The sequence below is a fragment of the Columba livia genome, chromosome 1 (genome assembly GCF_036013475.1).
Source record: "Columba livia isolate bColLiv1 breed racing homer chromosome 1, bColLiv1.pat.W.v2, whole genome shotgun sequence".
Classification (NCBI taxonomy): domain Eukaryota; kingdom Metazoa; phylum Chordata; class Aves; order Columbiformes; family Columbidae; genus Columba; species Columba livia.
In genome coordinates, this window is record NC_088602.1 from 3,347,037 (window position 1) to 3,361,738 (window position 14,702).

The window sequence follows — 14,702 nt, forward strand, 5'->3', positions numbered from 1 at the left end:
ATATCTCTTAACTGCAATAAAGTACCAGTTACAACTATGGCAGGAAAGTAGTGCTGTAAATTTAAAATGTGGTATACCTAAGGCAGGTTGTGTCCTATACAAAAGGGATGGAACAGCTTCTTTTCTCCACTGTCCTCTGAGCTTGAACCTCAGCCCTTCTCTGACCTGGTAATTCTGGGTCTGTGTGATGCAGGAGCCAAGTGAGTGGTATTGCTCACTGGAAATGTGATCTTCATGCAGAAATGGATCGATGCTGCAAGCTGAATATAGGGGTTTTTTTCATTGATTCTACCAACATTTGGATCAAGCTCTTGGGAGATGTCTCTAGAGCTCCAAAGAGTTCCATCAAGGCTGATTCTGAATATGGTAACACCTAAGTGATGTGAAAGTTCTGTCCAAAAAGGAGTCTGTAGTCACCAGCCAAGAAAAAGCTAAGAGGTTAAATGAGGATTCAAAAGCTGGTGTCTCTTTGCCTCTCAGTGAACCTGGCCGGAACACCTGAACATGGACATCTCAGTACCTGTGAGTATGGGGTGAGTCTACATGAATGAAATCTATGAAGAAAGAGCAAAAAAACTTATTTATATAATCTGTAAATAAAGACCATGGAATCACCGAACTGTTTGGGTTTGAAGGGACCTTAAAGCTCCCCCAGTGTCACCCCTGCCATGAGCAGGGACATCTTCACCAGCTCAGGTTGCTCAGAGCCCCGTCCAGACTGGCCTGGGATGTCTCCAAGGATGGTTCATCCACCACCTCTCTGGCCAACCTGGGACAGGTGATACAGGGAATTGACAATTAACTAATTAACACTTAAAAACTAACACTTGATACTTAAAGAACTAACCCTAGCCCACATCACTAAAGACTCTTAGAGAGCTAACCCTTTAATCCACATCACTATTGCCCAGCCTTGCTTAACTCTGTGTAACTTATTGTAGGAAAAACAGGACTTCACTGACGCCTTGCAAAAATAGTAATCCTTGGGTGCATCCTTGGTGCATCGTTGGGTGAACTAGATAACAGAAACTTGGGCACAGGACAGGAGATACGCCAGTTTTAACCAACTCATTAGTCTGAGACCTATCCAACTCATCACACTGGACCAAAGGTGACCGTGTACAGAGAAAGAAGACCCGGGTTCACAATCACTGCGCAGCTGCAACCAGGAGGAGCCAGAGGTGGAGACTATAGAAATGGTCTCCCGGAACGCATTGTAATAAGAACCGCCTTCTAGGAGACAGGTAATGAATATGTATAGGCGTTCCTAAAGCTTTCATGAATATGTAACATTTTTCTGCATTTAACCAAGTTCACAGCTCCTGTGATTTTACACACGCATTAGATGAAATGATTCCCCGTGTGTCCGGCGTCGTAAATAAATGCATACCTTCCTTATAACTTCAATGGTTGTAAGGTCATTCCGTGCCTCACAGGCTCTCACCATCCTCAGGGGCCACAATTTCTTCCTCATGTCTGGCCTGAATCTCCCTCCTTTAGTTTAAAACCATCACCCCTTGTCCTATCACAACAGGCCCTGCTCAAAATCTGTCCCCATCTTCCTTGTGGGCCCCTTTTAAGTCCGGAAAGGCCGCACTAAGGTCTCCCCGGAGCTTCTGTTCTCCAGCTGAACACCCCAAGTCTCTCAGCCTGTCCTCCCAGCAGAGCTGTTCCAGCTCTCTGATCATCTATTGATTTCTATGAGCAGAATAACCTTGCCCTTTGCAATTAATATCTAGCACCGCTTCACTTCAGAAGCCCACTGTTTTCTTTGAAAAACACCTTCATTTTTTTCTCTCACTCTGAGCTAGATACACAGCAAAGCACCTGCATAGCCTCACATACCTTCAGTCCTTTCAAAGAGCAAGAAAAGTAAAGCAGCAGCCAAATAACATCAGCGACCTTGCAAAATCTTATGGTGAGAAATCTCCAGACACTTTCTGAGACAGCACCTGCGAGGTTAGGTGGATAAACACCATGCAAGATCTAATTGACATGAGGAGGATGTTGCTATGCAGGAGAAAGCGGACTGCAGTCCTACGAATAGATGCGGGGATGCCGGGAGCCAGCCCATGGCTCACATCATCCTGAATTTCCTTGCCTGTACAGTGGATCTGGAGTAACCGATGCCAAAATGGTTTGTTTACAGCTCTGTGGTGGTATTTTTAGGGTTAAAACCAGATGAATGTAAAGCCTAGTGTTAAGCAGCCACGCAGCAGCTAAACAGCAAGGTTTTACGAGTTTGCTGGCAGCAATGACAACCTGGGAGGTGCCTTCACAATAACCAAATTATTAATCAAAATCCCTGCTGAGCATATTATTTTGTGCTCCTGAATTGCAGCCTGTAGACCCTTGTGAATCTCTGCAGATGGATGTGGATGCTGGGGTCCCTGGGCTTGTACCCCAATACCAGCTCATCCCTGCTCATCACCCCCTTGTTTTACACCATGCAGCATCGTCCCCAGCTGCAAATCACAGGCGTGTCGTGATGCAGGAATATTTGCTTTCATGCTCCAATGCATAGTGGTGTAAAATGCTTTTTGAAACAAGCTGCTACCCTAGGACCACTGGTTAAATTTCCCCTTTTCACGGTGTCTTTTTGTGCAGCTGCCCAAAGGTCATATCCTCTCCCCTAGGTAATTCTGCTGGTGTTACAGGAGCTGCAGTGATTTTTACAGATGGAGCCAGTCCCATTCTTTCCAAGCATGAGCAGCACATTGTTTAAGACAACCCACCCATCAACCTGAGAACATCCCTCAAACGCATCCTCCTTCTCAAAATTGAATTAGATCTCCATCAAAAATAAATATATATATATATATGTATACAAAGCAGCCTCTCCACCTTTCCAGCACCAAAAAACCCTGTTTTGTAGCCTCAGCAGCACAACTTGCAGCTGGGTCCTCAAAGCAGCAAGAGTTGCTCTGTATTCACACCATGTTTGCAAAGTGCTGCGAGGTCCCTTCAGGTGAAGGCACCGTTTGAGCGAAAGGAGTTATTAATAGAAAGCAAAATGTGTTTGCGATATAACACTCACAACATTGGACTTGGGGAGGAGAGATGAGTTCAAGGTTAAAGCAGTAACTTGGCGAACAGCTTGGCTTCTTTATGTGCATATGTGTATATATATATATATGACATCGGAAGGATAAACAGAATGCTGAGCTATAAATCAAGAGAAATAAAATTTCCATCCTATAAAACTGAGAACTGGCTGAAGGGAAGAAGCCAGAGAGTCGTGGTCAACGGGGCAGAGTCCAGTTGAGGCCTGGATCTAGTGCAGTGCCTCAGGGGGCAGTGCTGGGGCCAGTTTTGAATATATTATTCAATATATTCATCAACAATTTGGATGAGGGAATAGAGTGACTGTCAGCAAGTTTGCTGGTGACACCAAGCTGGGAGGAGTGGCTGACACGCCAGAGGCTGTGCTGCCATCCAGAGACCTGGACAGGCTGGAGAGTTGGTCAGGGATGACCTCATGAATGTTTACAGATATGTAAAGGGTGAGTGTCAGGAGGATGGAGCCAGGCTCTTCTCGGTGACAACCAATGATAGGACGAGGGGTAATGGGTTCAAACTGGAACACAAGAGGTTCCACTTAAATTTGAGAAGAAACTTCTCAGTAAGGGTGACAGAACACTGGACCAGGCTGCCCAGGGAGGTTGTGGAGTCTCCTTCTGTGCAGACATTCCAACCCGCCTGGACACCTTCCTGTGTAACCTCATCTGGGTGTTCCTGCTCCATGGGGGGATTGCACTGGATGAGCTTTCCAGGTCCCTTCCAATCCCTAACATTCTGTGATTCTGTGAAACTTTCCTAAAATAGCCTTTTTCCCTCCTGGCTTGCAGGACAGCATCCATGCTCTTGCTCTGGTGCAGTGAAGTTTATTTGAGATCTCAGCATTAGTGCTATGAACACATTCAGCTAAGAGCAAAGAAAAGTGAGATTGATGTAGGATAAAGTGAAGAAGTGCTTAGAAAGTGAAGGCTTGTTCAGCCGGTAGGAGACGGGGAAAGCAAAGATCAGGCTCTAAATGTGAGAGAAGACAAATTTACAACAGCTGTTTGTGATTTATTTGGCAAAGGAAGGACAGTGAAAGTCCTGCTGTCTAAATTAGCTGATCCCTCTCCTCTTTATTTAGTGTTTGTGTTACAGTGGTATCTTGAAGCTGTCAGGTGAAATTCGAGTCTCTTCTGCGGCATCTGCTCCTGCATCCAGGAGAAGCTGGTGGTCTAAACAGACATGGCAGTGACTGGGAGGGGAGAAGGAGAAGTGTTTGGCATGTCTTTTGATAGAACAACCGATTTAGCAGACAAAAGAAATGTGAGAATCTACCTGGTTTCAGTAAAGCATTTGCTACAGGGCCACGTGGGAAATCATTAATTACGCCAGTGAACATGAAGCAGAATGGGAAAACTGGGCAAGGGAAATGACAATGATGAGTGTTGGAAGGCTGAGCTGCAGCCTGAAGGAGGTTAGCAGTGTTTAACGTTTTTAAGGTTGGCTTTGGCACAAAGAAAGTAGGACAACACTGATGAGACCTCCTAATGGCACGATGTTGTAGGCAGCACCGATACGAAGGAGGATCGGGATATCACAGAGGAAGAAAGGGATTGACCTTGACTGCTGTGTTCAAAATGGGATGAAAATTATTAGTTCTAAATTCTAGGCTTGGTGCTAATCACCAAGATTTTTTGCTATAAGATGGGAGCTTCATGGCTGGAATTGCCTAAGCAGGAGAATGATGTGTAGGTCCTGGTTATCAAAGAGGGGGTGAGGGATTCCTGATGTACCTGTAATGCCCACAAATATGACATGGGAGTCTCAGCAGAAATGGAGATCTCATCTCCAAAGGGTGACAGTTTGCACCTGTGTTTAAAAAAGTGTGATTTCATCTAGGAAGAGCTGGACAGAAATGGTCAATACAGGGATCAAAAAGGAGACCAAAAAACTTTAACTTGCTAGTGGACATGGTTCATGGAGACACTGAGCAGTGACCTCCAGATAGGAGAAAAGCACTAAGCAACGCAGTGCCAATGAAACAGCAAAATATAACCTCTCCATTGACTCAGACTGGAAATGAGATGATGGTTGCAAACCATGGGAGACTGAGGTCTAGGCACACCCTTCCAGCTGGCATTGTGCAACTGAAAATCTGCTTTTTCTGAGGCAGAGCCTCAGAGCTTAGTTGTAAAGACTAAATAAGGAGGTGCTTATGATTGGACTTACTGGTTCAGATGGTCCCATCCAGTCCTGAGTGCTTAAAGATCCCTGCAGAGGTGACACATCGGAGCAGGAGCAGAGCAAAAATTGCTCAGGTACATTGAGCCTGTCACCTGGATGCCACCTCCACCTCCTCAAGCCTGTCCTATGGCATGCACAGCCCAGGTCCACCTTGCACACAGTCAAAGCAGCAAAATTCAGTATTGCCCACACTGCTGAGCAGCTCCCAGTTGGCTTTTGGGGCTGGATAGTGTCCACCTTAATGTGATTGCAGGGAATATGCTGGGAAATACTTCAGCTTGGAGATACTACCAAATATCTGCAGTATGTTCAGTTCTGGGCTCCCCAGTTTAAGAAGGACAAGGAATTAATGAAGAGAGTCCAGTGGAGAGCTGCAAAGATGATGAGGGGTCTGAAGCATCTTATGAGGAAAGACTGAGAGAGCTGGGGCTGTTCAGCCTGGAGAAGAGAAGCTAAGAGGGACCTTATTTATGATTATAAATATCTCAAGGATGGGTGTCAAGAGGGTGGACCACATGCCCAACAACAGGATGAGGGGCAACAGGTACAGATGAAAACACAGGAGGTTACATCTGAATATGAGGAGAAACTTCTTTCCTTTGAGGTGCTGAAGCCTGGAACAGGCTGCCCAGAGGGGTTGTGGAGTCTCCTCCTCTGAGACATTCAAACCCACCTGGACACCTGTGTGATCTGCTATGGTGACCCTGCTTTAGCAGGTGAGTTAGACTGGATGATCTCCAGAGGTCCCTTCCAACCTCAACCATTCTGTGATTCTGTGAAGAGCCTTTCTCAGCTGGTGGACTATATCCAAAGGAGATCAAGACACTGAGCGTGGCAGGATTGCTGCCTGTCTGCAACACCCATCTCCATCCTCTTCATGTTTTAGGAAATACAAGAGCTTCCTCCACCCGTGGTTGTTACATACTCATACGACCGGTCCTTGCGGTATCAGCAGATGTCGTGTCTCCTCCTGCTGCTGAAGGTGCGTATCAAGTAACAGCTGAGCCAGAGCTCAGCCTTAGCCAAAGCTGCCAAACATCTATCTGAACAGCCTTTTCCGGATGGAAGAAAACATCTTGTCCCTTCCCTTCCAGATGAGGGCAAAATTGGATCCATTTGCTTGTACATGTTACTTTAATGGCACTTTCATCCAATTTGGGAGTTCATAACTGAAATGACACTGGGAAATGAAATTCGCCCAGGAATGTTCTCTGCACTCACACTATTAGACCCCCTTAGCACCCAAAACAAGGTGTTTGTGCTCAAGCTGCTCGTTGGGATCAGTTCTTGGTCTGTCCCCACTCTCGAATGAGCCTGGGAAGGGTGCTAGGGCGTGTTTCAACAACTGAAGAGTGTAGATGACCATGTCCCCATGCCCAGGAACGTGTTCTGGAACTGTTTAATTTACCAGGACAGACCCAGCCTGTGGATCTGATCAGAATTTTCAGAAGGAAATGGAAAATTTCCCACCAAGTTTGGCAAACCTGACAGCACGAGCCAGTGTTACCAAGTGTCTCACTTAGATAGGACTTGTGCTCCACTGGAGACTTTCAAGATTACATTAGATAAAATCATAGAATAGTTTGGGTTGGAAGGGACCTTAAAGCCCCCCCAGTGCCCCCCCTGCCATGAGCAGGGACATCTTCACCAGCTCAGGTTGCTCAGAGCCCCGTCCAGCCTGGCCTGGGATGTCTCCAGGGATGGTTCATCCACCACCTCTCTGGCCAACCTGGGCCAGGCTCTCACCACCCTCAGGGACAACAATTTCTTCCTCACATCTGGCTTGAATCTCCTGTAGTGAATCTGTAGCCTCCTCCAGCCCTCCTGCATGGACATCCCTCCCAAATTTAGCTCCGCTCTATCTCAGAAAAATACACAGCAAGTCTCCAGTACTGACTCATTCATCTCTATAGCTACTACAAATTCTCATTTGCTCTGTATCTTTAGTAGCTCCAGGGCTTGAGATGAATGACAGTAACACTAGAAACAGGCAATTCATTAATACTAGAGGCAGTCCAAAATTTTCCATTTCTTTCTTGTTTTGTTTCCTCTGATAGGAAAGGAAATTGATGGGGAAAAGAAATAATTGCCTTGGTTAAAAAAAAATATACATTTTTGATGAAGAACTTGAAATACAGGTTTTGCAATATTCTCTGGGGAAAATTAATTGCCTTGCTACTCATTTTGACAGTCTGCAAGGGGGGTGAAATTTTCCCTTTCCATCTTTCTCTCCTCAGGGAAAACATGTAACAAAAGGAGAAGAATGCAAGACAAGAGGAAAAAAAATACCCAGCAAACACTAAATTTTAACATTTCCCCATCATTTTCAAACAAAAATGGAAAACGTACATTCTTTCTTGCATTTTTGTCAAATGTGCTTCTAATTGTCCCACTTCCACCAACAGATGCCACTGTCTGCACATTTTATCACCTCCTCCCTCTGGTCCCAGACCCACAGGGTCAACCCCCATCCCTTCCATCCTTCAGTGCCACAAAGAGAAAAGCTCTGCTCATCCCTTCAGGAGTTCAGGTGGCAAAATCACCCCCGAAATACTCAAGTACCAGAGTTACCACCTCTGTGCCCAATACAGACCAAACCCTCAATGATGCCACCAGATCCTCCAATGGGACACCAGATGATTGAAGAAGGGTTCCATCCATCAGCAACAGCTTTCCAAGGAGCTGGAAAGCCACGAGGCTGGCTCCTGACTCCTATGTACAAGGCAAGGCAACCACATCAACCTGGTGTTCCTACTCGCTGGAGGATGCCCTGGTCCTTACTTGGTCCCTCAGGCCACCACCAGAAGCAGGAATGAAGAGGGAGCGAAGGGAGATGTAACCTGCTCCTGTAGTGTTGCTCGAGCAGCTTTGGGGAGGGAAACTGAGGCAAGAAGCACCTCAGTGCTGGAACCTGTGTCACACCAGAGCACACCTGGTCACAGTGGTGGCTTCCAGCACCTTGACCTCAGAAGAACTACAGCAAACAGGAGGATGATGCTCTGGAGCTGTACTCTGACCCCAGCTCTAGTCCTGATGCACAGTGGTAGGTCACTCAGCTCCCCTGCCTCAGTTTCCCCACAGCCAAAGAGGAATAGTCACAGGACACTAATTAGTGAGCAGTTGCCATCATGTGCACCTTGGTCACCTTCAAACCTACTTGCTACTGGTGGAGTTGCCCTGGGAGCCACTTAATTTTTGGAGACCATTAGGAATGAGCATGTCCTGTCGTTGTTTCCCTTGGTTTGCCAAGGGGATTTATTTGTGCATAAGTACATAAATAAATCCTATATAGAAATAGATATTTCATAAATAGCTAAAATGTAAATATATAAAAAATATAAATATAGAGATATATAAATACAAATAATACAAATGAAGGAAATATAAAAATATAAATACTACAAATATTGTAAATAAATAATGTAAATAAATGCTGTTTATTCTGCGGGATCTCTGGGAACAGGCAGTCTCTTACAGACGTGCACAGCCCTGACATTGCTGCTCCAGCCTCACTGAAGATTTCTGGGCTCAAACACTAATGCAAACAAATTGTCCATCCCTCGGGCTGGGAGTAGTCTCCATGCTCTATGGACATCACCACTGGGTATCACATCTGCTTTGTAAGTCTGAGAAGACCACGATCTCCACAATCATAGAATCACAGAATCATTTTGGTTGGAAAAGACCCTCAAGAGCATCAAGTCCAACTGTTACCCCACCCCTGGCACTGCTCCATGTCCCTGAGAACATCATCTCCGTCTGTCCAACCCTCCAGGGATGGTGACTCCAGCACTGCCCTGGGCAGCCTGTTCCAATGCCCCACAGCCCTTTGGGGAAGAAATTGTTCCCCACATCCAACCTCAACCTCCCCTGGCGCAACTTGAGGCCATTTCCTCTGCTCCTGGCGCTTGTTCCTGGGGAGCAGAGCCCGACCCCCCTGGCTCCAAGCTCCTTTCAGGCAGTTCAGAGATCAGAAGGTCTCCCCTCAGCTCCTGTTCTCCAGCTGAACCCCCCAGGTCCCTCAACCGCTCCCATCACACTTGTGCTCCAGCCCCTCACCAGCTCCATTCCCTTCCCTCAACTCGCTCCAGCACCTCAAGGCCTTTCATGGCATGAGGGGCCCAAAACTGCCCCCAGGATTCACAGTTTGGCCTCCCCAGGTCCCAGCACAGGGACAGTCACTGCCCTGGGCCTGCTGGCCACACCAGTGCTGGTACCAGCCAGGATGCTGGTGGCCTCTTGGCCACCTGGGCACACACTGGCTCATGTTCAGCCGCTGTCACCAACACCCCCAGGTAACATTCAATATTCATTTGTCTTGGTATGAAGAGGTTAGAAAAGGGAATTTCCCCCTTTAGCATGGACTTCCCTGATGACCTTGGGCTAGTTGTTTACACTATGCCATGGTCTGTTTCCTCACCTGGAAATAGTATTAAAGGTGACAGAGCGATTTTAAAAACCACTCCTGGTGTGCTCTTTGGTTTCTCCAAGGGACTGTTTCCCAGCCCTGGAGTATCACATTACGCTGATTTGCAGCAGTGGCAGAGGGCTGTAAGGAAATCTCCCCTTGCTCCTGGAGAACTTTCATCCATGCACAAGCCCAGCAAAAGCCATGGAGGACAAGCCCATGCAAGCCATCCTTGCTCCTCTCTAGTAAAAGGTCACTAGGAAATAATTTTGGCTGCTGGGTGAGCCCAAAAGCTTGCCCAAATATCTCCATCGTTGGAGATGTTTCCATTGTGGACTTCTGTGAGCAGCAAGATTCCCAAAACTACTAGGGATTTCGAAAATTTGGCTTTTCAAAAGAACCCAAACAATAAACAGCACTTACAAGATACCTAATTTGAACAGAAAATGAGAACAATTAGCCACAACATCACTTATGCATTAATGAAGAGGCGCTTATGTCCCAGGGCTGAGCGTCAGAACAAAACACTTCTCCTGCAATACGCTGCAAGGAAGGAAAAAATATGCAAGTGGGAGAGCAGATGAGGATCCAAGGGCAAGGACAAGACCTAAGGGTGTCCTGAAAAATGAGGAACAACACAAGGAAGGCAGAAGCCTTCATGTTTCTCTTGGGTTTAACATCTAAGCCAACCCAACCTCTTTGCTTGGGCAGCAAACCCAACTCAGCCCAGCCTGCTGCAACGGTGGTCGAATGGATTTGCTGGAGAAGACAGGAGGGATGGTACGTGGAGGGATGGGAGGGCGAGCAATCTGCATTTAAATATGCAAGTAAATAAGGCTAATTATCCTTTGCACCAGTGGAAGAGAGCAACACAACAGCTCTCCCTCTCCAGGACTTCTTTAGTCCTGCCATCACCAACATGAGACCTTGCAAGATGAGCAGACAAAAAAATGGAGTGTAAGATCACAGCTGGTCAAAACACATTAAAGGACTGTTTCACTTCTGGAAAACCCTTTTCCCACACCCTCCACCCCTGCAAAACAGATCCTGACAATCCCTGGCCATTTTCTTGTATCTCAGCCAACCACTGTCACACCTGGATGCACCTGAGCCCACAACATCACTCACATCCCTAGCAAGAGAATACACCGAACTACAGCACAAATAGAAATCTCACTGCTTGAACCGTTTCCCACTCAGGGACATGGGAAAGAAGATGATTGCCAGGTCTGCCATGCCACACAGTCACCAGTGGGACACAGGAGTCAAAACCCAGCTGCATTTTAAATCTGCATGAATTTACTACATTTTTGATGGCAGGGTGTCACCTCTAAACCCCCCTGAGGAGGAAAAATCATTCTTGCAATAGCATAAACACCTTGGCATTCCTATGGGTACGGGGAGAAGCAAAAAGGCGGCGATTACACTTTTGCCACAACAAACCCCAGCTTTGCTCTCTGCCACCTCCACCCCGGCCTTGGCAGCACTGGGTTCTGCCAAAGAAAGCTCTGGAAAACACAGTCACAGCAAATCCTCCTTACAAATGTACGAGTGGAGCAGCCACCCTGTCACTTTTGTTTTGCATTCGTAATGCATCCAACCCCTCTTCACCAGGAGAGAAACAACAACAACAGCATCTCTCGGCAAGGAGTTTTGCGCTCCGGATCCCAAATGAGATCTCTTCTGGGGTGAAATAAGGGCACCCTTGTTTTAGCCCGGGGTGGGGGCATGATGGGGAGGGACGACAGAGGGATGTGCCACCTCCCCGTGCCGCGCTGCGTTAAACATGGCAGCATCCAAAGGCTGCCCCACCCAAGCGGCCTAGGATGCACGTCACCCGCATCCCGCCGTGTCCCTGGGACGCTTTGTCTCGGGGATGCTACGGGCCCGGCGCGCTGCGTGGGACCCTCCTGGGCGTGAGACCCCCAGGATGCAGTGATGTGGTTGGGATGCTGGTCCTTTAGGTTGGATCTATTTAGCCAGGGATGCACTTGGAAAGGACCAGCGGAGACTTGCACATCCCGGGGAAGCGACCCAAACCTCTCCAAGGTGGTGGGTGCCTTTGAATTTTGGGCTGTGGCGGGCTGGGGAACACACGAAGCTGCTCCAAACCCACATGGTAAAAAAGATCCGTGGATTCACTATCTGCACAGCACCTACCCACGCCCCATCGATGCCACCCAGAGAGGTGGGGAATTTTAAAGAACCCCCCCGCAAGGCAGGAGACCATCAAAACCACCCCCAAAAACGCTTCAAAGCCTCACTCCCCCACCTCCCGGGGTTGGACAAGAGGGGACAGGAGAAGGGTTGAGGGTCGGGATTTGGGGACTGGGGGGGATCTCACCTGTAGGACGAGCTGATCCCCGCCGCCGCCACCTCCTCCTTGATCTGCCTGTTGAGAGCATCGGCGGCCGCCCTGCCCCTGCCCGCGTCCGGCTGCTGCCCGCCCGGCTCCTCCGCCTTCTTCCGACCCTTCTCTCGCCCATCCCCGGCCCGCACCGCTTTGGGATGATGCTCATCCTCCACCTCGGGGTCTTCCTCCTTTTTCTCGGCACCGGGAAGCACCTTCCTTCGCTTCTCCTGAGCTGGTTTCTCCGGGGAACCGCGGTCCAAAGCGAGGACGGGGGAAGGTCCCGGTTTGGGAATCCAGGGATGATCACCCCGTTTGGGGATGGGCCAGGCACGGAAATCCTTCTGGTACTGCGTCTCCTTCTCGAAGGGTGTATCCGAGGGCTGATACTCGCTTTTGGGTTTGCAGCTCGGCTCCGGTCGTTGCACCTTCCAGGGCTTGTAGTCGTGTCGCATCACCGAATCGGCCGGGGGTGAGGAGTGCGGAGCCGGGCCGGGTCGGGTCGAACCGGGAGCCGGTTCCCCCCCCGCACCACCCGCCGCTTCGCCGCCAGGCTGGGTATCGATGGGGGCGGCGGGGCGGGGGGGAGGAGCGGGGGCGAGGGGATGCTCGGTGGCCTCCGAATATTTGGTAAAAACGAGAGGGACGGCGATATCCGCCTTGTCCAGCTGGTTCCAGAAACGGGCGATGCAGCAAGCGCGGGTGATGCAGGGCCACGCCATGGCGGCCCCCCGCACCACCACCACCCCGCGCAAAGGAGCGCACCCGCGCAAGGAGCGCAGCCGCTCCGCGCCGCTGCCGCACGGAGCGATGGAGCGGCCGGGGGAGCAGCGCCGCACCGCCCCCCGCTGCACTGGAGGAGGCGGGGACTCGGGGGGAGGGCGGGGCTTGGCGGAGGGGGTGCACACACGTGTGAGCACACACCTGTGCACACGCACGCAAGACACGCCCGTGCGTGCACCGACACGCACACGCACCCCCGTGCAGCTGTGCACACACGCGTGTGCAATCGTGGGAAATCGAGATGTGCAGTTCCAGCCACCTGGATGATAAAGGAAGATCAATACTAACATGACATCCAACGGTAAGACAAGGGGCAATGGGTGCAAACTGCAACACAGGAGGTTCCAGTTAAATATGAGAAGAAACTTCTCAGTGAGGGTGGCAGAGCCTGGACCAGGCTGCCCAGGGGGGCTGTGGAGTCTTCTCTGCAGACATTCCAACCCGCCTGGACACCTTCCTGTGTAACCTCATCTGGGTGTTCCTGCTCTGGGGCTGGGGATTGCACTGGATGAGCTTTTGTCGTCCCTTCCAACCCCTGACATTCTGTGATTCTGTGATCTGGATGGTCGAAGAAGAAATAGTACTGACATAATCAGATTATAGCAACTAGTCAAAATATAAAGGGCCTTGGACAGGTTGTGCTGAAGTATGTTTCTCATAATTGTAAAGGGTGATAGCCCAGATTAATGAGAATGGTATCTCGGACCGGATAACCGCTCCCAAGTACATGTCATGTGTGAATGCCATTGGGCCTGGTCTGTGAATGAGTGGGAACGTAACTGAAACAGATATAACATGAGTGTGGTGTGTTTTTAATAACAATTATTGATAAAATATCTTAATCCAGGCCCATATCTGTAAATCCTATAAACTGTCAATGGCTAATAAAGAGGGCCTCAGCCTGGCTCAGCTCTCTGCTCTGCCCGGCTCTGCGCTCCCTCTTGGGCAAGATCTCTGCCTGTGTGTGCATCTTTGCATCCCAGTGTGCATCGTCTCTCATCGCCGCACTCATGGATGTAGACATAATTGTGTGCATGCAAATGCAAGCCAGCACACGTGGCCACACATCCACATGCATACACGTTCACACGTATGCTCACTCAACGTGCACACGTGCCTGCACACGCGTGTGTACATGTTCCAAACACACACGTATGTGGTCGCACACATACCTGCACCTATTTATACAATACACATGCAAAGACATATGTAAACAGACACACATGCATCTCATCTGTGCACGTGCACACTCACACCTGCGCACACACAAATGCAAACACACAAGATACATCTCCGTCCGTGCACATGCACATATATATGTGCATATACCCACAGGTGTGCACTTGCAGAAGTACACGCACTGTACATGCATGCACACGTGTTTGTCAGCATGCACATTCACACGTGTGCACTTATGTACATGTACATACATATGCACACTCACACACCTGCACATAGGTATGCACACATATGCACATGCAAACACATGTGCACTCGCACCTGTACACCTGTATACACAACTGCATGCACATACATGTGTGTACATGCACACATACATGCACATATGCAAGCACACGTGCACACAGATGCATGCACGCAGACATGCACACAGACATACATACAAATATGCACACATGTGAATACATACAAAACTGGACAAGTCTATCCATACGCAGAGCTGCGCTCACACTTACACACATATATACACAAACACATGTGCATCCATACATCCACGCAGATGCACACATCTGCATGCATACACACCTGTGCACATGCATGTCCCACCACACATGCCCACAAATGTGCATATGCAGGCACAGACGTGCATGCTGCACACACGTATGAACAAATGAACATATGCACACACGTGCATGTACATGCACGTGTGAACCCACACATGGACATGCATGCACACAC

At 48.9% G+C, this 14,702-nt stretch overlaps 2 protein-coding genes across 3 annotated transcripts in view; one reads left to right on the forward strand and one right to left on the reverse strand.

The window, feature by feature from the left end:
• Nucleotides 1–12,847, reverse strand: part of MAP6 (microtubule associated protein 6) — a 46,580-nt gene extending 33,733 nt beyond the window's left edge. For both annotated transcript variants that reach the window (XM_005500605.3, XM_065070968.1), the window contains exon 1: nucleotides 11,997–12,847. In XM_005500605.3, the coding sequence (XP_005500662.3) occupies nucleotides 11,997–12,724 (728 nt within the window). In that variant the 5' untranslated portion in view covers nucleotides 12,725–12,847. The remainder of the gene's footprint in view (nucleotides 1–11,996) is intronic.
• Nucleotides 12,848–12,881: 34 nt separating this feature from the next.
• The window catches only part of MOGAT2 (monoacylglycerol O-acyltransferase 2), a 36,006-nt gene continuing 34,185 nt past the window's right edge, over nucleotides 12,882–14,702 (forward strand). Inside the window, exon 1 of the mRNA XM_065071086.1 lies at nucleotides 12,882–13,086. The gene's annotated coding sequence lies outside the window, so the exon portion shown is untranslated. The remainder of the gene's footprint in view (nucleotides 13,087–14,702) is intronic.